This window comes from Lactuca virosa, chromosome 8 (genome assembly GCF_052849685.1).
Source record: "Lactuca virosa cultivar CGN04683 chromosome 8, Lactuca_virosa_CGN04683_v6, whole genome shotgun sequence".
NCBI lineage: Eukaryota > Viridiplantae > Streptophyta > Magnoliopsida > Asterales > Asteraceae > Lactuca > Lactuca virosa.
In genome coordinates, this window is record NC_136433.1 from 270,838,781 (window position 1) to 270,863,225 (window position 24,445).

At 31.7% G+C, this 24,445-nt stretch overlaps 3 protein-coding genes and 1 pseudogene across 4 annotated transcripts; all 4 read right to left on the bottom strand.

The window, feature by feature from the left end:
- Positions 1-1,117: 1,117 nt before the first annotated feature.
- LOC145133442 (uncharacterized) lies at positions 1,118-1,651 on the bottom strand. Its single transcript, XM_079068387.1, has one exon. It carries the CDS (start codon positions 1,501-1,503, stop codon positions 1,297-1,299), a length of 207 nt encoding a protein of 68 aa, XP_078924513.1. The 5' UTR covers positions 1,504-1,651; the 3' UTR covers positions 1,118-1,296.
- A 2,197-nt stretch (positions 1,652-3,848) lies between these two features.
- Positions 3,849-9,788, bottom strand: LOC145132642 (secretory carrier-associated membrane protein 1-like). The gene is made up of 13 exons (XM_079067507.1): positions 9,503-9,788; positions 8,609-8,674; positions 8,267-8,368; positions 8,110-8,172; positions 7,911-7,944; positions 7,701-7,823; positions 6,702-6,764; positions 6,523-6,616; positions 4,767-4,812; positions 4,613-4,680; positions 4,390-4,438; positions 4,210-4,275; positions 3,849-4,088 (listed from the first exon to the last, which is right to left on the bottom strand). The coding sequence occupies exons 1-13, from the start codon at positions 9,557-9,559 to the stop codon at positions 4,002-4,004; spliced, it is 918 nt and encodes a 305-aa protein (XP_078923633.1). The 5' UTR covers positions 9,560-9,788; the 3' UTR covers positions 3,849-4,001.
- A 1,558-nt stretch (positions 9,789-11,346) lies between these two features.
- LOC145129416 (protein STRUBBELIG-RECEPTOR FAMILY 3-like) lies at positions 11,347-21,964 on the bottom strand. Of its 2 annotated transcripts, none has more exons than XM_079064115.1 (17): positions 21,810-21,964; positions 21,358-21,510; positions 20,529-20,664; positions 20,381-20,452; positions 20,171-20,236; positions 19,812-19,883; positions 19,081-19,152; positions 18,803-18,874; positions 18,657-18,722; positions 18,381-18,446; positions 17,151-17,581; positions 15,626-16,077; positions 15,185-15,456; positions 14,135-14,273; positions 13,925-14,061; positions 12,789-12,945; positions 11,347-11,845 (listed from the first exon to the last, which is right to left on the bottom strand). In XM_079064115.1, the coding sequence occupies exons 2-17, from the start codon at positions 21,452-21,454 to the stop codon at positions 11,750-11,752; spliced, it is 2,403 nt and encodes an 800-aa protein (XP_078920241.1). In that variant the 5' UTR covers positions 21,455-21,510; positions 21,810-21,964; the 3' UTR covers positions 11,347-11,749. The 2 variants fall into 2 exon arrangements, with proteins under 2 accessions (XP_078920241.1, XP_078920242.1); XM_079064116.1 differs by having other exon boundaries at positions 21,704-21,948.
- A 901-nt stretch (positions 21,965-22,865) lies between these two features.
- LOC145131514 (secreted RxLR effector protein 161 pseudogene) lies at positions 22,866-24,071 on the bottom strand (annotated as a pseudogene).
- Positions 24,072-24,445: the final 374 nt, after the last annotated feature.

Below are 24,445 nucleotides of genomic sequence, written 5' to 3' on the forward strand. Positions count from 1 at the left end.
TCAAGCTATTTTTCAATTTGTAACCATATCTGAGTTGCCACCTCGCAAAACCGAAACACATGATATGTGTATTTTTTTTTAAATCACAAGACGTGTACAACAAGGAAGGAATGTCAATACATTTCCCCCTCAAGTTCATCTTGGTAAGGATTATATTCAATAAAATACGCTTGGTAAGGATTATGTTCAATAAAATACGCTCGGGAAGGAATGACATATTATTATGTGGTTGTTTGATTAATGAAATTAGTCAAATCAATCAATTTTTTTTTATTTTTATTGTTGTAAATCTTTACCCGATAATAAGCAACAAGTACATGGTCTAATTTAACATTATTACATGTTTAACGGCTAAATCAAATTGAAATAAAAAACAAAAATGTATGGTTATTTCAGTCAAAACTTCAATTATATTGTATACAAACCTTGTTTTTTAATTATATTTTGTGTATAGCAAGAAGGGATCAAGTCAAGGACACATTATCGTTTAGACTATATAGGGCGTGTTTGGTAAAATTAGCTGGTAGCGGGTAGCTTGTAGCTTGTAGCGTTTTGTTAAACGCTAAATGAAGTAGCATTTGGATTTGGAGCGTTTTGTTTAAACTAAACGCTAGAAGCTTGTAGTGTCAAACAAGACTTTCTGTTCAAAACGGAGCGTTTTGTCAAACGCTAGAAGCTAGAAGCTCTCAAATGCTTCCAAAAGCTTGGTGCCGAACACGCCCATAGTCTATCCATATGGAAATAAAGAGTCAAACCTTAAACTCTATTATAATTATTATTGTTTTAAGAATGACAATTATTATTATTATTATTTTAAGAATTACATTTTTTTGTGCGGGATCAAGAGCATACCCACATTATTTGAATTTTTCAGTAGATAACCCACATTATTTTTATTTTTATTATTTTAAAATTTATATATTGCACATTATAAAGTTACAGATTAATTGTTGGGAACAAGGAATCAATATCTTAATTTTTCAGTACTATTTTTTAAAAATTACCGATCATTATTTTAAATTTAACAAACTTCATTTTAATCTATATTGGTTATCGAATGATTCATAAGCAACACAAAGCATATCTCCCTTCAAGTTCAAACACCACCATTCTAACATAAGCCAAAAAAAAAAACTTATTTAGAATTCATCAATGCCGAATACGATTCTAAACAGTGAAGAAAAAGAATAATTTCAACAAATAGGTTTTATAAACTTCTAGAGAGATTAGTTAAAGAAGCTTCGATCTCAACAAATAATCGATTTCTTCAGTAAATTCTAGCCCTAATCGAACAAATCACTGGTAAGTTTTAAGAATGGCGCCACAGAAAGTACACATAATAGCTTTCCACGATTTCCAGTAGAACGGAACATAGCAGAACCTGGTGGCGGTCTTCATATCTGCTACACTAGCTCCGCCGCCGCACCTTGAACAAAGCCCCGCCGCAGGCTTGCAGCGCCTCACCTGACGAGTTTGGTCAACCAAAAAGCAGAAGCACACCATTTCGTTTCGATCTTCTCCTTTTTTTTTTACTAAATTGAATGGATCTCCGGTGAAATGTCGAGAGTTATGCTTCCGACGCCGGTGACAATGGAGAGATGGAAGGATTTTGGAAGTAGTTGGGAGTGGAATATGTGGTGAAGAAGATTGCTTGCGCTGTTGGGTATATATAGACAGGGATCAGAGGTCGACAAATATAAATATGTGGGCGCCTTCGTAATTCTATTGGTTCAATATTTTAAGCACAGCGTATAACTCATGGTTAGGTCACAAATACCCAAAATATTGTTACTTCTTTACTCTATTTATTTTTTATTTTGCAATGATAAACTTTTGTTTTATATAATTAACTTATAAACAACATTTTATATATATATATATATATATATATATATATATATATATATATATAAAACTTATGAGGTTTATATGAATATTAAATAATAAAGAATCATGATTATGATATGTTTTTAACTGGTTTTACTCGTTAGGGATAATCTAAATCAATATTTATAAATGAATGGGTTGATTTTTTTACATCTAGATAAAATCAGTTTATGAAATACCTTGTAATGTTTACTAAAATGATAAATGCATAGATTTAGATTGAAATTCTATTTGAGTTTTCTTTTTTGTGTCACCTTTGTTTTTAGACCACGGAATGAAATTCTATTTCGGTTGCTTCGTCCAGGTGTCATTTCTAATAAGTGGATCGTCTATTCTTTGGTTGTGATTATGCTAAGATGATATATAATTGGTTGAGTGTGTGGTCCTCATTATTGGTGTTGATTCTTGAAAATGTGTTGGATTTTTTTATGGTTCTTAAAGCTCCTGTGTCAAACAAGGTGTTGTTTTTTAGATGCTCTCTTATGTACTCGGCGTTGTGGCTTGTTTGGAGAGCTAGAAATGAAGTTATTTTCAGGATCTCTACATTGAGTTCTTTAAAGACGCGGATGACATTCAATCTTTGGTTTTTAATTGGATCAAATATAGGTCTAATTTCAATGCTTTAGATTGGCCTCAATGGTATTGTTCATCTTTACTTAATTGTTTCTTGTAATTTTTTATTCAAGCATCTTGCTAGTTTTTTTTATGCCTTCCGCAACAGTTTAGGACAAAAAAATAAAAGTTTTTAAGTCAAAGCGAGTCAAATAAATTAAAAGTTATTTCAGGGTTATTGAAATACTCATGATATTTTCTATCGTATTGTCTAAAAATGATACTACTATTTTAATATTGTGTTTTGTAATCATATTTGATATTTTAATAACTAACAAAATAAAAAAAATAAAATCTTTGAGTTTATTATTGCCAAATTATAGTATTTTTTTTCTATAATTTCATGAAAACAAACTCATTTTTCTAGTAAAATCAAACTTGATAAACTCAAATTTTGACTAAACTTCTTGAAGTTTGAGCACTAACTCTAAGAAGTTGACTTTTGAAGATATGGTTTGTCATAAATATGACCGATTTAGAACTTAATTTCCATCTGTTTCGGATATGAAAAGTCAACCGATCATGAGCATACACGTGGCAGAAGCATGGGTGTATGATTTTAGCATTTACTTCACCAATTTATGTTCCTCTGTAATAATGGAATGGTAGTATGGGCCAATTCGGCTGTTAATTCCACCTCACCAGTCCATTCTCTCAGCCTCATAACCCCTCCTCCAACAAAAAACCAACACCTGTTTCTAAAAAAATTTAGTGATAAATATAACTTAATATTAAATTACACAGTTTAATAAAATATTTTCATGTCTTCGGTATCAAAAGTTGACCTTTTGGTTTCCAAAATGATCAAAATATATTTTCATATAATTCAGATACTTTTGGGTACAACTGATACTATTAAGTATCAACTCTGGAAGAGATAGTTTAACCAACAAATTTGCCTTAAATGAGGCAAATTTGTGAAAGAAATTGTAACCAAATTCATAATAAAAACTAAAACTTAGGAACAAATTTGTTTAAAAATTTGGCTAAATAAAAGAGGTAACTTGTAAACTTACTATGGCAGTTGTAACAACTTTTACATTAAAATGCAAAAAATAAGTTTTTTTTTGGTACACTGAAAATAATTGATTGGTCATACGCAACTTTATCGCATTCTATAAAAATAAAAATAAAAATCCTTTTAGCAATCCAACGGACAACAATGCTTAAGTTGGTCCACACTGTTCATCATCAGTTCATCATGTAAGACGTAAATCAGATATACATTTTATTGAGTTTTTATAACTCACAAATTTAGGTTTCATTTCCTATAAGGTTATATAGTTTTTTTATTTATAAGTCGGAAAGAAATAATCATATATAACTAACCAGATTAAAAAATCAAAAAATTAAAAAGAAAAAAACAATGCATTACTCATTTTCCTATGAGTTTCATGACACTCGAACATACAATTATATAAGCATTTGGTATCCCAATTGTGCAAAAAATATATTTAATAAAAAAAACTAGTTGCTAGCTGTAAAAGCCTGTGTTAACAGTGTCAGAATGCTGACATCATAGTCGATTTTGCTGCCTCGCGTTTCATCTCTGCAGCTTTCCCACTGCCCCGGAAATACATGTAAACTTGCTGCACATACAGATCAAACATCATGTGAAAACAAAAACAAAAATAAATATAAATATAAATAAATAAATGTTGGTATTTCTTGCTTTTAACCCTAAAAGAAAACATTTATATTTTAAAGGACCTGAATGACCCAAATGCTCATCACTGATTCAAGAGCAAAGAATGCAAATCCAATCAAGTAGAAGATCTGCAAGTAAAACAAGAAAATGGGTTATTAAAATAAATGTAAAATTATATAACTGATTCTAATTTTTTTTAATCATTTTTTAAATGAATAAAAAGGTGCTCTTGAAAAACTTACCCCAACAAAAGCATTAGATGTTAACACATCGAGAGCTGGTAAAATCCCACTGTAATGTAAGAAGTAAAAAACATAATTAAGAGCTTAATGCCAAATTCACTAATAAGGAATTATTGAAAGTATAATGTTGTAATATCAAGGAAGAAAAGAAAAATGTTTTAATTAAAAAAAAAAAAAAAAAAAGTAGGTTGCTATATCTTTAGTGAGAAAGCATGGAACTTACGTGAGAGATTTTCCCTTGAAAATAATAGGAGGGGCAACAGCAGCAAATACACAAAAGGCAATGTGAAACTGCATTAAAAAAATAATTTTAAATATATTAATTACGCATGAATATTTTCAAAACTGCAAAAATTATTTTTAGAAAGAAGGTTTACCATGTAAGCCAAGAAAAACCATCCAAACTTTAGAGCACTATCAGTTCTGTATAAGAAAAAGAAAATTAAAATTAATATATATATATATATATATATATATATATATATATATATATATATATATATATATCCTTCATCCCAAAAGATAAAGACAAAATTGCAAGAATGGTCCCTGTGGTATGTCAAAACTAACAACCTTGGTCCAAAATGGGTTTGGCTCGCAAGGATGGTCCAATAGTTTCGTTTTGTTGCGAGTTTAGTCCAAAAATTTTATAACTTTTTATAATGACGGATTTGCCCTTGGTATTTTCCATTTTTCAATTTTTTTATAACAGAAATCAAAAAAAGAAAAAGAAAAAAAAAGAAAATCTCTCTCTCTCTCATCTGCAACTCGTCTATATCCCTCGTTTCTCACTTCTCCTGCGAAGAGAGCCACCACAGTCGACTGTGGCAGCTCCTCCGCCTCCCCCTGTCGTGACCCACCACCATCCAACATCCCAAATCCAAATCCACAATGGGTGTTCTTCGTTCTTGATTTTGGATCTAAAATAAAACCCAAATCCAAATGTTGAAGGTAGGTATGTTCTTGGTTCCAAATTTGAAACGAAGATGAAGAAGGGTAGATCTGAAACAAAATCCACACACAAAACCTTACCTGAAACGAAAACCCACCATCGATTCGAAGAGAAACGAAAACCCATCATTGATTTTGGATCTGAAATAAATCACTACACTTGTTGCCTCCTGTTTTTCTTTCCTGCCGGCGAGAATGAAGAGAAAGGAAGTTGGCGGTCGGAGGGAGTGGCAGCATTTGGTGGCCGGAACTCACAACAACAGCAGTGGCAGCAAGCTGTTTGGGTGGCAGAGCGACGGGAGGAGCTGGGTTTCCTCCTTAGCGGTGCAGTATGACTGGAGAGAGGTAATGAGGGTGGTGAGGTCATGTACAGTGGTGAGAGGTGGCGTTTGAGCGACTGGGACGGGCGGAACAAGGCTGGCAGTCGACGAGTCTCCTTTTCTCGTCATCGTTGTAGATTCAAAGGGGGGGGGGGGGGGGGGGAGAAAGTCGGGAAAGGCAGTGGTGGTGCTGTGACAGGCGAAGAGGCGGTGGATGTTCACGATGGTCACCACAGCAACACCACCGGTGTCAAAGCCACTGGTGCTCCATTCTTTGTTTGTGAAACAGGGACAAGAGAGAGAGAGAGAGAGAGAGAGAGAGAGAGAGATTTTATTTTTGTTTTATTTTTAACTGTTTTTTAATTGTTGTAATAAAAGAAAAAATGGAAAATAAAATAATAAGGGGCAAATCCGTCATTATAAAAAAGTTCATAGGAAATTGGACTAAACTCGCAACAAAATGAAACTATTGGACCATCCTTGCGAGCCAAACCCATTTTGGACCAAAGTTGCTAGTTTTGACATACCACAGGGACTATTCTTGCAATTTTGTCAAAGATAAATTCAACATTTGGCTTATTGGTGAAGACTAAAACTGATGTGAATGAGATAAAAATTGCAATTTTTGTCCCAAAAATGGTGGAACATGTGTGAAAAAGACGTAAATGCCCTCCTCATTAAAAAGTACCAACCACTCAGAGTAAATGAGGGCAAATATGTAAAAAGTTAAAACACTATGTTTCCTGGCTCTCTCACAAATGTTGTTTAAACCTCTTTTATTCAAACAACACTTAAACAGGGCTTCGAAAAGCTCCTGAATGATTTGAGGGTTAGTTTAGTAATTTCACAGTATTATTTATACCTTGTAGCACGATATAAAGGACGATACCACATGACATAAGCCCCAGGAACTCCTGCTATTAAATAGATAATAGCAAGAAACCAAATTGTTGGACCTGTAAAAAAAAGGAAATGTTGTAATAGTAGCAATTTATTTATAGCAATGAACAAAATGAAAAGATGTGAAATTACTAAACTAACCTTCCCCTTTAATCCAGGCCATGGTCACTGCTACAAGATTCCATACTAGGCACAGCACAATACCTGTGCAAAGTATTTTTCATAATTCATTAAATATTCAAAGTCTCATGTCATGGCTCCTTCAATTCATTAAATATTCAAAGTCTCATGTCATGGCTCCTTCAATTTAGTTCATCTAAATAATAATCTTAATGAAGACATGACTTTTACAAATTTGTTCTTATTTATTCTTTTTGGGTTAATCTCATAAAACACCTTATATTTTGTTTCTTGTTTTTCGGATTAAACCTCAACTTTATTTTTTTCCTGAAAAACACCTTGTATTTTTTTATTTTTTCGGAAAAAAACCTCAACGTTGTCTTTTTTTCTGAAAAAACCCTTAACCTTTTAACTGTTCCTGAAAAAAACGTCAACTTTTTTAATTTTTTCCTGAAAAAACCCTCACATTTTACAAGTTTTTTTTTTAAAAAGGGTTAATCTCATAAAAGACCTTATATTTTGTGTTTTTTCCAGATTAAACCTCAAATTTATTTTTTTGCCTGAAAAAGACCTTGTATTTTTTAATTTTTTCCAAAAAAGCCCTCAACTTTGTAGTTGTTTCCGAAAAAAACCCTCAACCTTCTAAATGCTTCCAAATAAACCCTCAACTTTTTTAGTTTTTTCAAAAAAACCCTCACATTTTACAACTTTTTGGAAAAAAATGAGTAAAAGAGCCAGATTGGAAAAAATGAAAAAATACAAGGTCTTTTTCGGGAAAAAAAAACACAGAATATAAAGTTTTTATGAGATTAACCCTTTATTTTTTTCCTTCCATTTACCCAAACAGCACTCAAGTAAAGGTCATATTCTTTATTATTATTAGAATTATTATTTATTAAGTCCTGAATGGATAAATGTGTCTGTATGTATGGATGAGAGCATCAGCAAATGACCATTTTACCCTTGTGTCTAAATATATTGTTTATTAAAATAAAAAATACTTGAAGAAAGAATACATACCTAGAAAAGTTGAGAATGCAACATACTGTATTTTTTGGAGATGAATAGGAATTTCATTTGGAATGTCATGATGAATAATAGGCAAAAATGGTGGCCAGTTTTTTTCCTCAAGAACAATTCCAGCTGCAAAAAAATATGTTTTATTATGTATGTTACAAAATTACAGAAATAAACAAAATAAAAAAGATCTTTATAAATTAAAAATATTACTTCGTGCAATAGCATCCTCCTTCCTCTTTAATTCCTGCATAAAGACAAATAAATGTAAACAGAACATAAAACTTTTAAAAGTACAATGACTCTGTATTTACCAAAAAAAAAAAAAACTTTTAACCAGATATAATCTTATTAACTAATATATAAATTATAATAATAGATATGAATTCTCAAAAGGATTTAAAAAAAGCACCTGTTCTCTCCTTTTCAGTTCAGCCTCTTTAGCTTTTAGTTCCTTCTCCTTACTTCTGAAATCCTGCATCCACCAAAAGTAAAATAAAAAAAAATCAAAATACTCTTATTTAATATTTACAATCAATTAAAAAAAATTCAAAAATAAAAAATCTTACCTGATCAAGAGGGATATTAATGGTGGCACCACGGTCATAGCCAGCTGGCTCTGGTGGAAGTGGTGATAGTCTTGAGGTTGCAGGTGGAACACTTCCAGCAGCCTAATAATTTCATTATTATTAATAAAGTTTTAATAAATGCATAATTGAAAAAAAGAAAGAAAAAAAAGTAAATACTGTTATGTTTAATGAAAATAATTTATCCAGAAACTTTCCCACAGCTTCATATTCCATATACTTTATTGTGTTATCTTTGATAAATGATGTTTATTTCATTTTAATATTATCGAAATCCATATTTTTTTAACTAAATCCAAATTAAAAATGAGTTAAGAATCTTACTGGCATATAAAATGCACCTCCAGCATAATTTGATTGAGCAGATGCACTCCCTTGAGGGCTTTGATTCTGGAAGAATTATATAAAAACAGAAAGATACATTAAATGTCATAATCAGAGGCAGGTTTACTACATTATTAAATTGTACATGAAACAAGTGTTTTTTTAAAGGAAATCACCAAGTTGTTAGATGCCTACAGATTACATAATGAACACATCAGTTGTATCAAATCCTTGCACTACATGTTTGATATAGTAGTTCATAAATTACATAATTTAATGGATTGAAATGAATACAAACTATCAAATGACTCCAATGAACATAAGCTTAAACGTGAAAAACAATAGATTGATTTTGTGTGTTAAGGGAGAAAGATGGAGCTATCATTTATTAGGAATCAAGAAGAAAAACAGGTATCCCTGTTATGAGTAATATAATTAACTTTCTAATGAACTATAGCTATAAATTAGGGGGGTTTTCAATGTGCATCTAGAATGCGATTATCTGACTATGGTGTTTGGGTAACCCTCTCCTCTTGATTATTTGATGATTTAGGGGTCAAATGATCAATTTGATCATCAAGGGTACTGCATTGTAACAGATAAGCAAATCCAACGAGACAATTGACAATTTCGCATTGAAAAATCTAAGTAACGATTCAGATGAAGAACACCGACAATCGAATACCCTCAATCTCAAGTCAAAACCGAGAAGACAGGATTAACATATTTATTGACACAGATCTGACAGCAATTGAACACAGAATCCATAAACCCATCATGATACACTTCGAATTTTCACATCATCCAGAAGAAGCAGAAGAAGAAAAGCAAACACAAAAACGCCCAATTGCTGATAAATTAGATAAAAGAGATAGATAGATGTATGGGCATTACCGCAAATGGGTTGAGTTCTTCTTCCTCGAATGGATTGGGATCGTAACGACTACCCATCAGACGGAAACAAGTAGAAAATACTACAATTGAATACGTGTAGATCTGGGAATTTTGAGGCTGAAGAAATAGTTGAAGAATATGGGGTGTTTGAATCTTATAGGGTATCAAATATCGATCTGGATTCTTCGTTTGCGTATAGAACAATATGAGAACAGCAAAAGGTTTTGGCGGGGGAGGTTTACAGTGGGATGATACTATTTACTATGACTTGGGATTTCACTGTTAGCCCAAATTCACCCCAAGCTGTTTGGTGATTGGATTTGTTAAAGTTATAAATATTAATTTATTAAAGTTATAAATAGCTTTTTTTAAACATAGATGTTACATCAAGTTTATATGTAAAATGTTTTTCTCATATCTTATAATTTTCTTTAGAAAAGATTAAACAAAATGATTTTTTTTTGTCAAACATTATAAATTTACAATGTTTATAATCTTACCAAAATATTTGAGAGAACCTGACAACTTTTAACTTGTCCATCATTTTTTCAAAACCAAAACCACCAATATTAACGAAATACAATATCTAGGTTCAAAAAAAAATTAACGATTATATATATATATATATATATATATATATATATATATATATATATATATATGAGAAGATTTAAAAAAAAAATCGTCAAAACTTTTTTCTGAACCTATATATGGTTTAAACGCTGCATTTCGTATTTTCGTTAATATTTATGGTCTTGGTTTTGAAAAATGATGAGTGGATTACGAGTTCTCAAATTATCGCAGATCTTTTGGTTCTTGAAATAATGCAGTCCTATAGATAGATACTAGTTAATAAGAAATCTGATACAAGAATATTTGTCCTCTAAGGGAGGACTTTGTTGTGAGATTTGGATTTGAGGTTTTGAGCAATTAGTTTTTTTTTTTAAACCGGAAAATATAATCTACTTCTAAACTAACATTTAATTACACTTATGTCCATGACAGGATTTGAACTCTCGACCTCAAAGAGGGAGGGCACCACCTGATACCGCTAGGTTTTGAGCATTTAGTTGCATTGCATACATTGATTTTCTACATTATTTTTTACTTATTGGTGTGTATATATGAGAATTGTTGATAATGACAATATACTTTTGGCTTATATTATGTTTTTCCCTCAAGTTGAGTTTTGATGACTTATTTGTTTTTGTCTTTTTATTATGAGGTATAGGTTTTATATTTATATTACACTTGTCATATTTAATAAAAATAATAAATTTTTATTACACTTGTCATCATTTAAAAGTGATAGGAGAATAAATAGGAAGAAAAAAATAAAAGAATATTTAATTTTTCATTTATATATAATTTGGTGTTCGGTCATATACAATATGTATAATGTCTAAGCATGTAAGTTTATACACACTACACTCCTCATAACCCAAACTCACCATATTAATTTTTCTAGGTTAATGCTCATAACCTAACTCACCCTATTAATTTTTATAGGTTAATGGTAACTGTTAGAAGCATTGAAGACTGAGGTTTAAGCATGTTTAGAACACTTATGTTATTGTTAACAATATGTTTATCTTTAAACCATTGTTTTGATAACTATGATGCACTCTCCATGATTTACTAAACTATTTTTGGAATTAATGTTTGGACCCATATTCCACACTCAATTTGAAATTTTATGAACTATTGATGTTTCTTTATGACCGTTTTCCACAAATTAAAACTCTAAAAAATATTTTGTAAAAAATTTTATAAAGTTTATTTAAATAGTCCATGCTATAAAATGCTTGTCTATGACCAATATAATAAAAGGGGAAAGTACAAAATAACCACCAAACAAAATGAAATTTGAATAATCACAAACAATACATTGTCAATATATGAAATTCAACAATTACATTTGAATAATCAAATGGGAGTTGTAAATTTACCATTTTGACCATGAGAATTGGGATATAACCAAACCAACCACCAAATGCCAAAATGGTTGTTCAATCTTGAAACAAAATAACCATCAAATTTGGCTTTGTCCTATAGACATATTTCATATTCCCCTTTTGTACAAGAATAGACTGTGTTAGCCTAGCCATGTGCATTCAAAATTTCACAAGAATTATAATCTTGGCACATTGACTTTGACCTTGACCTTGACCTTGACCTTGACTTTGACTTTGACCATCTTTGACTTCTCATCACAAGCTATTCCTAATATTATTATTATATTATGAATCAATCCCCATCTGATCTATTAGAAGACTCTCTCCTGATCATATTTATCAGATCCTGCACCACTTCCGACATCGGTGGCCTAAACTCCGGCTCCGCCTGCAGATATAATAAAATCATTTTCCAAGTCAGCAATTTTTATCAAGTGGCATCTGCCACGTCAGCAACTTACAAGTAACACCATGTTTTAATTGCTAGTAACAATATTTTGTTTGTAAAAACCTAAATTACTCTAAATTTAACCTAGTACTTTTCAAATTCAAATATGAAAAAAAAAAAAAAAAAAAAAAAAAAAATCTTTTATTTTTAATATCCAACAAGATTAAATTTATCAAATTTTCTATGCAAAAAAAGAGAGAAATAAAGAAAAAGCATTTTGGAGTTATAAAGGTAAAATATCAAAGAAATATTTGGGAAATATACAAAAAAAAAAATGTACTTTTACAATTTTATGAATTTATCCAGGGTTAATCTCAAAAAAGACCTTATATTTTGTGTTTTTTCCGGATTAAACCTCAAATTTATTTTTTGCCTGAAAAAGACCTTTTATGTTTTCATTTTTTCTTATAAAGCCCTCAACTTTGTATTTTTTTCCGAAAAAAACCTTCAACTTTTTTAGTTTTTCTCGAAAAAACCCTCACATTTTACAATTGTTTTTGGAAAAAAAATGACTAAAAGGGCTAGATCGGAAAAAATGAAAAAATACAAGGTCTTTTTCAGGCAAAAATAAATCTGAGGTTTAATCAGAAAAAAAACACAAAATATAAAGTCTTTTTTGAGATTAACCCATTTATCTACTTAACCATTTTCTCAAATAATTGAACTATTTTTCTCAGTTACTTGATTTAGCTATTCAACCAACACTTTTTTTTATCATTATTATCACAACAATATCAACAAAACGGTGAAAGTACATTATACGTTTTACTTATTTATTTTTATATAAATTTTCCGTATATGCTTTTTTTTTTTTTGTCAGGACATAGAATCAATTAATTAACAACAATTGCTTTATAATAATTTATATAACAAAGTAACAAACCTGAACACAACGCGATATAATATCTGCAAAATGTGATAATGATTTTGGTGGATATTGACCATTGAGAGAAGGGTCAACCATTCTTGACAATGCATCAATATCATGCAGTTGACCTACTGCCCATCTCACCAACAACTGCTCCCCACGATGTCGCGCACTATAGATAAATTTTTTTTTTTTAATTAATAAATGAAATAGCAACGTACTTTCATGTGTTTGTTTATTATATTTATAGCATTTTTACTATAACACATCAAATAAATGAAAGTATGATGCTATTACAACATTGCACTTACAATTTCTTTTTCCTATTAAGACATTGTACTTTGAAGAATCTACTTGATTACACTAGTGAAAATTGCTTTATATTTGAATTTAGTTGGGTATTATTATACTATTATATAATAGCACAATACTTTAAATTATTTAACATACAATAAACAAACAAAAAAAGTAGGTTGTGATTTCTTGCATTTAACCCAATCTAAATGCAAGATATAGCAACCTACTTTCATTTTTATTTTTCTTCCATTTTGTTTCTTATCAACAAATTATACTTCAAAACATCTACCCAATTAAAGCATTGTAATTTCAATTTCTTTATTATTAGGACACTGTTCTTTGAAAACTCTACTCAATTATAAGTTATAACTTATAACATCGAAAAATTGCTTTGTATTTTGTAGAATTTTCTAAGTAAAATATTGTAATAATGTTAATCTCATAAAAGACCTTATATTTTGTGTTTTTTCTGGATTAAACCTCAAAAAAAAAATTTGCCTTAAAAAGACCTTGTATTTTTTTTATTTTTCCGATCTGGCCCTTTTAGTCATTTTTTTCCAAAAAAAATTGTAAACTGTGAGGGTTTTCTCGGAAAAAATACAAAGATGAGGGTTTTTTTTCAGAAAAAATGAAAAAATACAAGGTCTTTTTCAGGCAAAAAAATAAAATTGACGTTTAATCCGAAAAAAACACAAAATATAAGGTCTTTTATGAGTTATAACATGGAAAAATTGCTTTGTATTTGGTAGAATTTTCTAAATCCAATATTGTAATAATAAGAAACAAAACTAGGATGCTACAAATTATAATAAATAATTAAATACAACATTTAACATTTAAATTATATTATTTACCTATCGTAAGATTTTCTGCCTGTTAAAAGTTCTAACATCACCACCCCAAAACTGTACACATCACTCATAGATGTATAGATTCCTGACTCGAATTCAGGGGCACCATAACTGAAGGCTGATTGAATGTTTCCTGACAACTGTAAGTGGATAAAAACATAATATTTTTATTTATAATAATATTATTATTGTTAAAATATTAATTATTATTACCTGATTAACTGAGCCTGGGGTTATTAAAGGAGCCAAACCACAATCAGAGACACGTACAGAAAGATCATCATCTAGAAGAACATTGGCTGACTTGAAGTTTCTATGAATAACAGGTGGATCACAGAACTCATGTAGATACCTAAACCATGAGTAATAAAAATAAAAATTATTTTTTGTAGATAAATAAATACATATGAATGAAATAATCTAGAAAACGTTTTATCTCTGGGATAGGTTTATTACTTTATTTTAGTTTTCAAGTTTCAACCATATGATGTGGTATTTACTTTCACTATTTTATGAATTTAGCCATTTAATTATTTTCCAGTTTTGATAAAAAGGTAAAATACTAAATTGTTAAAACTAGAAAATCCCCCTCCCCACTTCACGGGGGACACAGACAAGGTTTTTCTTACAAAATTACAGGGACTGTTTTTGGAAAAAAAAAAACTCACAGGACCATTTTTGTAATTCATTTTCTACGTAGGGACAAAAGCTCAATTTTTATAATTTGTTATTAGGAATGGGCATTTATGTAATTTTTTACCATATGCACCATTCCTGTAAATATAATTCTGCACAAGGACCTATTATGTAAATTACAAGGACTGTTCTTGTAATTTATTTTTTACGTAGGGACCAAACATGTGAAACATGCAAAGATACAAAAGGTAAAGAGATGAAAAATGTCGGTGTTCAAAATTGAGGGGGTAAAAGTGACATTTTACAAAGTAGGGGATGGAAAGTGGCGGAAAGTGAGAACTTACGAAAGTTTAGAGATCAAATATGCCAAAATAAGAAAGTTTTGTGGCTAAAATAAAAAAGTTGACGGCTAAATTTTAAGATTATTTGTGGCCAAAGTCTAAAACAACAAAATTTTGGGGCAAAAATATAAAACTCTAGAACTACGCATTGTGGCCAAAATTCAAAATAAAAACTTTAGTGGCAAAAGTTTAAAACCTAGAACTTTACTATTCATAACAACTTTTGTTTTTAATATATATAATAATAATTCTGAAAGTGGGTTGTGTTTTTGGGTATTTGACTTACTCTAAGGCTCTTGCAGCTCCAAGTGCCATTCGAATGCGTGTTTTCCATGAAAATTTTCTTTTGTAATCATCATCAGAGTGTAGAGCATCTTGAAGGGTCCCACTACTACAATATTCATAAATTAATAGCCTTTGACCATGTTCTGAACAATACCCCATCAGTTCAACAACATTTGCATGACGAATTTTGTCAAGAGTATTAACAAGCTCAATGAAATCCTCCTCTTTTTGCTGATTGATAACCTTTTTGTCCAATTTCTTCACAGCAAGAAACTAAACAAACATTTTTCAAAGATAAGAGTACATAAGTGAAACATTGTTGCATAAATAAGCATATATATAGAGAATGAAACATTGCATATTCTGTATAAAAAACTACTTTATTGCATATTAATGATCGAATATATTATATATTTATGTATGTAGAATGTAGAATTGATACCTTTCCATCAGGAAGCTGTGCCCTATAAACACTCCCCAACATTCCTCCACCAATAAGATTATCCTGAGAAAAACTGTTTGTGTATTGCTGAAGAGATGCAATCGTATAAGACCTCACATATGTTTGAGGCACAACAGGTTTGGTGGAAGTTCTTGCTGATGTGGCGGCAGCCACCGCTATAGGCTCCACAATAACCTTCTCGAAAGGTAGATGAATTGGTTCTGATGATGAAACTGGCGGTGGTGGTGGTGGTGGAGGTGGTGGTGGTGGTGGTGGTCGCATGGAGTCTATATCAAATCTGGTGAAATCTATCTCTTGACTGTCTTGCTTTGGTAAGGCGGTGAATCTTTGCATTGGAACTGTTCTTCGTGGTGGTGGTGGTGGTGGTGGTGGTGAAAGCAGTTGTTGTTGCTCCTCCTTTGGTGGTGGAACTGCCGCCTTCTTTGGGGGTGCTGAAAGAACAAGTGAGAATAATATTAAAGGTTAAATTTCAAGAATTAGTAACATACTTCCATTTTTTCATATCACATAAGTGATTATTGGGAAACTTTTAGATTATAATGTCTTAATATGAAAAAAAAAGAAAAATGAAAGTACAATGCCATAATAGAAAAAAGTAGAGTATGATGCTATAATACAATGATAAATAAAACTATATTGCTATTTCTTGCATTTGGCCCTATTATTAACAGATAACAACTATGTAATTTTATTGATTTCTTTATTATAGCATCCTACTTTCATTTCTTCTTATCACAACATTATCCAAATACAGAGCATTTTTCACTTTTATAAAGGGTTAATCTCATAAAAGACCTTATATTTTGTTTTTTTTACGGATTAAATGTCAACTTTATTTTTTGCGTGAAAAAGACCTTGTATTTTTTCAGTTTTTCCTGAAAAACCCTCCACTTTGTCTTTTTTTCCGAAAAAAACCCTCAACCTTCTAACTACTTCCAAATAAACCCTCAACATTTTGGGTTAATCTTTAAAAAAAACCTTATATTTTGTGTTTTTTTCAGGATTAAACCTCAAGTTTATTTTTTTACTTGAATAAGACCTTGTATTTTTTTATTTTTTCCGAAAAAGCCCTTGACTTTGTATTTTTTTTCCACAAAAAAACCCTCAACCTTCTTAATGCTTCCAAATCAACTTGCAACTTTTTTAGTTTTTCTCGAAAAAAACCCTCACATTTTACAATTTTTTTTGGAAAAAAATGACTAGAAGGGCCGATCGGAAAAAATGAAAAAAATACAAGGTCTTTTCAGGCAAAAAATAAATTTGAGGTTTAATCCGAGAAAAAAAAAGCAAAATATAAAGTTTTTTATGAGATTAACCCTTTATAATCCCCTAGACTTTTAAAAGTATAAATGTTCTAATAGGAAAAAAAAAATTAGAATACAAGCTTTAACAAGAAAAGAAAAAAAACAAAAGTAAAAAGCTATGATAGAAAGAAATGAAAGTAGGATGCTATAACATATCTAAAAAAAGTACATTGCTATTTCTCACATTCTTAGTTTCTTACCTTTATCAACTTGATTGGGTGGTTGAGCCAAGGACCCACTCTCCATATGACTCTCACGATTATAAGGAGCGATCTCATGTCGCTTGTTTGTCAAACCGGGAAGTCGTCTTCTTCTAAAGCAGGGTGGTATAAATAGCAGACAGATTAATCCCAAAACTATGAAACCAAATATCGATGCAATTGACACCCAAACTTTCTTTTTAGCACTCCATGACTTATTTGTGGAGCTAGATTTGGACCCTTGATTTGACGATGGACCATCCGCTTGTTGTGATGGTGTTTGTTTGCCAGGTGGCGATTGTTTCCCGGGTGTCTGTCGAGGTGATGGGAAAAAAGGTGTTCCGGTGGTGCCTGGGGGCGTCAGTGGGGTCGGGGATGTAGGTGGAGATAGTGGAGCTGCACTTGTGGTATTGAATAAGTTCCCATCTTTTCTGGTATCCAACAAGATTTTTAAGTTAGCAAGTGGAAATGTGGTTTGGTAACATATTGGGCCTTCTAGGCCCGTTTGTTATGCTAGTGTTGGTCATGACTTTTTTGTGGCTGTGTTTGTTACACGAGACTGACAAAGCTTTCTAGGGCTATTTTTGTCTTTTTTAACGATGCAGATGAGGAGGGCGTGTATGTCTTTTGCACACTGAGCTTGGCATGCATTGGACTATGATTTGGATTCATGTCAAGACAAAAATCGTAATCTTTTGTCCCTTCCAAAAAGGTGGGACATGGACTCCCTCTCGATCTCTTGTCCGTGTAAAAAGACAAGAATACCCTTCTCGTCGTTATCATCAAAATTAGCCCTAGTAAGTTTAAACAGTACAGTCGTTTCCTGTCTCGTGTAACAAACGCAGCCTTCGGCTGCGTTTGTTACACTAGACAGGATCGAATGTGACAAGACAAGCTTTCTAGGGCTATTTTTGATAATAATGACGAGAAGGGCATTCTTGTCTTTTTACACGGACAAGAGATCGAGAGGGAGTCCATGTCCCACCTTTTTGGAAGGGACAAAAGATTACGATTTTTGTCTTGACATGAATCCAAATCATAGTCCAATGCATGCCAAGCTCAGTGTGCAAAAGACATAAACGCCCTCCTCATCTGCATCGTTAAAAAAGACAAAAATAGCCCTAGAAAGCTTCGTCAGTCTCGTGTAACAAACACAGACACAAAAAAGTCATGTCCAACACTAGTATATTGAAATGAGCCCAGAGTTTATGAGCATAACTACTTATGCACCTGAAAATAGGAATGGCTAGTAACTTTTCAGGTATAGGTCCATTGAACATGTTATTCTCTACATTCCTGAAAGTATGAAAAAGAACAAATCAGTAGAAGATAAAAAAAAATAAACAAACTAGGGGAAACCTGGTGGATGATATCAATAACCTAATCAATAGTTTTAATGTTTACAAAGGATAAACAGGTAATTTTAACTTGAAAGTTTGCCAATAGCAACTTATTTTCATCCATTGAATATGTTATTCTCTACATTGTTATAATTGAGAAGCTTACAGATCAGTCAATGGAAGATCTTGTAGAACATCTAGAGTCCCAGAGAGTTGATTGTTCTGCAAATGACTGCCCATGAACATGTCAGCTTCACTCGTATAAACAAAATGTCATAAAACTTTTGTAATTAATAAAAAATGATTACTCACAAAGTAGTTAGAAAAGATAAATGTTGTAAAGAAGAAGGTAATTCTCCACTCAAATCATTACTAGACAAATCACTGCAAAAAAGGAAAATTAAAAAAAGTTATTACTATAACTCCCAAGTTCCAACAACCCCTGAGCTGGCCCACACTGTAAATCAACTACACAGTGGCCCATGGCCCACTAGTTGCTGACATAAGAGCCTAATCCACATTGGAACTAAAATACTAAAAAAAAAAAAAAAAGGAAAAAAAAGAGATATTTTTAAGATAATGAATCCTACAGATTAACCAAACCAGTAAGGCCTTCAAAGGAATCCGGTATTTCTCCTGATAAATTGTTATCATTTAGAGACCTAAAATGCAAGAAACATAACATATTATTATATTAACAACTCCAATAAATATTTAAGCAAATAAAAACAAGGGCTAAATGCTATAAATAGCAAAGTACTTTCATTTATTTGTGAATTAAAGCATCTTGCTTTCATTTCTTTCTATAATGTTGTAATATGAGGAGTTAATCTCAAAAATGACCTTATATTTTGTGTTTTTTTTTTTTCTGGATTAAACCTCAAATTTACTTTTTGCCTGAAAAAGACCTTGTATTTTTTCATTCTTTCCAAAAAAAGCCCTCAACTTTGTATTGTTTTCCAAAAAAAAAAAAACCTCAACCTTCTAAATGTTCCCAAATAAACCCTCAACTTTTTTAGTTTTTATCGAAAAAACCCTCACATTTTGCAATTTTTTTTGGAAAAAAAATGACTAAAAGGGCCAGATCGGGAAAAATGAAAAAAATACAAGGTCTTTTTCAGAAAAAAAAAATAAATTTGAGGTTTAATCTGGAAAAAACACAAAATATAAGGTCTTTTTTGAGATTAACCCTAATATGAAAAAGTGAAAGTAGGGTTCTAAGTAAACAAATAAATGAAAGTATGTTGCTATTTTTTTACATTTTAATAGAATACACAGTAATAAAAAAAAAAAAAAAAAAAAAAAAAAAAAAAAAACTTACAAAGCTGTTAATTGTGTTAGAGAGGTTAGAAAAACCGGTATGCTTCCCGTGAAGTTGTTATCTGCAAGAAAACTGCCAAAGGTAAAGACCATCACATGTTTAGCCATCAGAGAAAAAGGGTAAAATAGTCATTATAATTTTTATGTCAAGTGTTACTTTTTAAGAAAACTTGTTATTTTTTTTATCAATAAGGGGGTTATTCTTCTAGCAACCCTAGAGCTGGCCCACACTGGCCCACTCTAAAAGCATTAAATGTAAATCAGGTACACAGTGGCCCACATAACAGTACAGATTAATCCACATTGGAATTGAAACTCTCACACTGCTTAAACCATGTGAAGAATGATAGGAAAACTTACATATTCATGATAGTAACAGGAAATTCAGTTGGAATGGTACCCCCAATATGATTATTGCTCAAATTTCTATAACAAAATAAGACAAATTATATCAGTCAAACATCAAGAAATCCTTTTTTTTATATATACATAATTTATCTAGACAACAACACTTTATCCAAACAATATTTAATGAGAAAAAAGAAGAAATGGGATCTTGGTATATCTTACATGCTTTGAAGTGAAGTAAAAGATCCTAGGCTCTCACCAAGTTCTCCTACTATATTTGCACCAATAACAGTTCTGTAATAATAATAACAAAAATATTATAAGAAGACAATTAATAAAAAAAAAAAAAGGAGAAAAAGGAGTTACATACATTGATAAGATGTTTGTATTAGTAGGGTCACATGCAACACCCTGCCAACCCTCGATACACGGGTCTCCAGCACTAGCTGTCCATCCAGGGAGTGGTGGAGATCCCAATGCAACATACAGTTTATTTATCGCACTGACTGTGTGGATAAAAAAACAGTATCAGTATCAGTATCAGTAACAGTATCAGACATTTAATTTTTAAACATCAAAAAGATAAAGATGATAAAAAGAAGGACAAAACATCATTGTTCCTTTATAACTTTATATCAATTCCATATGGGTATTATCACATAAAGAAAAAAAAAAAGAAAAAGAGAAGTTGTAATGACAGGTGGATATGAAATTTTCAAGAACTTAAAAGGTAATTATCTTTGCCCTATTTATATGAAAGTAATATGTAAACTTCCACAAACAAGACACAAGGAGTCAATGACTATGAAGTATTTCCATGTTCCAAAATGTTAGTTTCAAAAGGTTTTGTCATCCTAATTTTGAAGTTAAATTGCCAACGGCTTAAAGTGTAAATTTTTATGGAATCTTGTTGAACTATTCGTTTTCTTAAGTTATGCAAAATATTAAAGTTGTTAAAGATAAAAACGGATTTATAGCTGCTTAGAACTTAAATATGAGGTTTTCAATTTTCATCAGTTTCGATCAAGATTAATAAGAAGAGGTCAAGATTGGGTGCATATTGTTCATCGGAAATAGTGTTTATTAGGCAGATCTAGTTCAGTCTCTTTCACATGGAAACACACACATACACACATCTTTTTTTCTAATAAAGAATAATAGAGAGAAGACCTTAATTTTTAGTCTACGAGAAGACTTACCATCTGCAGGATTGGTAGCAAGAGAAATTGGGCCCACGAAGATCAATACAAACCCTAAGAACAGCAACAAGTAAATTATAGATCTCTTGACACCCATTGATCCAAAAAGTGCTATTTCTTCCAATAATTTAACCTCTGCATATCCAATTCAACCTACAAGAAGATTTAACAAATAAACGTCATCAAGAGTCAATTGATTTAAAGCGTTTATTGAAGTAAAAACATGGTGATTGAAGCTAAATGCTAAGCATCTTATGAGGAAATAATGGCATTGGATAACGAAATAACACAACATGCTCATGTGAGTGTTGTCTAGATTTGAGTGTAAGTGAAGTAAAACACTCACAAATAGGTAAAGATTCTTTGGGGCATTTAATCGAACACATAGCAGATGCTGCAGAGAATTAAGAATTAAGATTATGAAATCTAGATAGTATAAAAAAATCGATCACCTTGAAGAGGTGAAGAACAGAGGAAAGGTGAGAGAAATGTTGGAAAGTTGCAGAGATGACAGACAGAAAAAGTTTAATTCTCTCTCTACTTTCTCTCTCTGGAAAGGAAATGAATGGATGCTCGGTGATTGTGTGTGTATGGAAGTCATACATATCTGCTAATGAACAAGTTTGCTTAAAGAAAAGTGAAACTGTTATGCCCACGCGCAGTGAATGAGCGCGTGGTAGTCTTCTCACCAATTACCGGTCGCACTTTAAGAAAATAAATTCCATTTATATCATTATATGTATGGGAGGGTGTTAATAATTCGATCTATTATGAGCTTGATGTAGATTGGCTCGAATTTAATGTCATTTTTATATTACATTACTCGCATGTCTTAATCAATAAAGAACTTAATGTCTTTATGAACTCGAGTGTAAATATGAAAACACTTTTAAATCATTTTTTCAAGTCTCATTGATCAATATTCAATAAGTATTCCCTAAAATATAATTAACACATCATAACAACCCTAATTCCATTTCTAGTTCATGATTCCATTCCAACAAATATGTTATGATTCAAGCTCATTAATGGGACTTAGATTTAAATTGTTTGTTTTCATTCAAACATTTCTCAAACCACTTTGAATACGTTTAATTCCAAAGACCTCATTATTCAATTCCAATGTTGAATCACCATTTGAATCATCAATTCATATCATAAACATCTGGAGGACATATGAAATCATATCTAGAATCCAATCATCAACCAAATGACATAAATAGATAATCTAGATCACAAGGATTTGATTTCATAATCATAACTAGATGTTAATGTACAAGTAATTCGTTCTAGAGTACAACATCATCACCAACTAAAGTTTTAGTTTGTGATTGTGGTAAATCTTACCACCAAAATAAGTGGGATACGTGTGTGTATAACAATGAATTACAATAATCGTACTTGAAGAATAAGATAAATACAAGATATACACAAAGTATTATTTTAGTCTAACATCCCCCCTCGAGAGAAATGGTGGTGGTCCCAATCGTAACATGGCGGGAAAGAATTCAAACTGCGATCTTAGAAGGCTTTTCGTAAAAGATATCAATCACCTGAAGCTTATTCGGAACAAATTTGGTGTATAGCTTGCCGGAAGTGACAAGTTCTCGTATTAAATGATAATCAAAATCAATATGTTTAGCTCGCTTATGTGACACCGGATTCTGAATCAAGAATAAAGCATTGTGATTGTCACATAGAAGTGTAGGCCGAACTGATGGTAGAGCGTATAGTTCCTGCAATAAATGAGTAATCCAAACAATCTCAGCTGCAATGTTAGCCATAGCTCGATACTTAGATTCACAGCTAGATCGAGAGACATTAGGTTGTTTCTTAGCACTCCATGAAATAAGATTTCCACATAAGAAGATTGAATAAACATGCGTAGATCGTCTGGTTTTAAGACAACGAGCCCAATCAGCATCGGAATAACCAAGAATATCAACATCAGGTGGTTTCTGGAAGGTGAGACCATAGGAAAGAGTGCCTTTAATGTATCGAAGTATACGCTTGACACATTGAAAATGTGTATCAGTAGGAGCCTGTAGGAGCTGACTAACCTGGTTTACAGAATAGGAAATATTTGGCTTGGTAATGGTAAAGTACTAAAGTGTACCTACCAGAGACGGATAAAAGGTTGGAGAATGAAAGGGATTACCACTGGAAATAAATGTCTCATTAGGAGCAAGGGCGTGTGAACCGGTTTAGAATCAAGCATGGTTTCTCGTTCAAAAATATCCCACATATACTTGGATTGACTTAAGAATAAATCATCATCTGTGTAAGCCACCTCTAGACCAAGAAAGTAGTTTTAAGTCACCAAGATCTTTAATCGCAAATTCTCGGTGCAATCTACGAATGAAAGAGATAATAACATTTCCGCATAATAAGGTCATCAACATAAACTAGAAGATACATGATGCATGAGTCTCGTTTGAAAACAAACAATTATGTGTCAGCTTTGCTGCAAGTAAATCCATCACGAACAGTGGCAGCCTTGATCACAGGACTGAAAGAGTGAAAATAATCTAGATCTGAAATTTGTGTGAATCCCTGAGCAATAAGTCTAGCTTTAAGTCGTTCAATAGTGTCATTGAGTTATATTTCGTACGAAAAACCCATTTAGAACCAAATACATTTTTGTGTTTAGGACGAGGTACCAATGCTCGTGTATCATTCTGTTTGAGTGCATTAAGTTCATCATGCATCACCATCGTCCATTTAGGGTTTTTTGCTATCGATTTAAATCCTTTAGGGACATGTGAGGCAAATAAATCCAAGCATGAAGAATGATTAGGGATGAAAGCAAGATCAACTGTGTGTTTAGGTTTAAAAATTCTGGATTTTAAAAGAGTTTGCATATGGTGAGTGGAAGAAAAATGACTAGAAGGTGCAAGTGTATCACTAGAATCCGTTTTAGGATGCGAAACCGAAGGGACAACCATATCGGTGTGAGAGAGCTGATTAAAAACAGTCTCGGACAGAAGTGGGGACTGCATAGGAGGAGTTTGCACTGGACCAGGTTGAGCAGCTGATGTAGAGGCTTCATAGTGACAGAATCGGGCTGATGTTGAACTTGAGATGGATC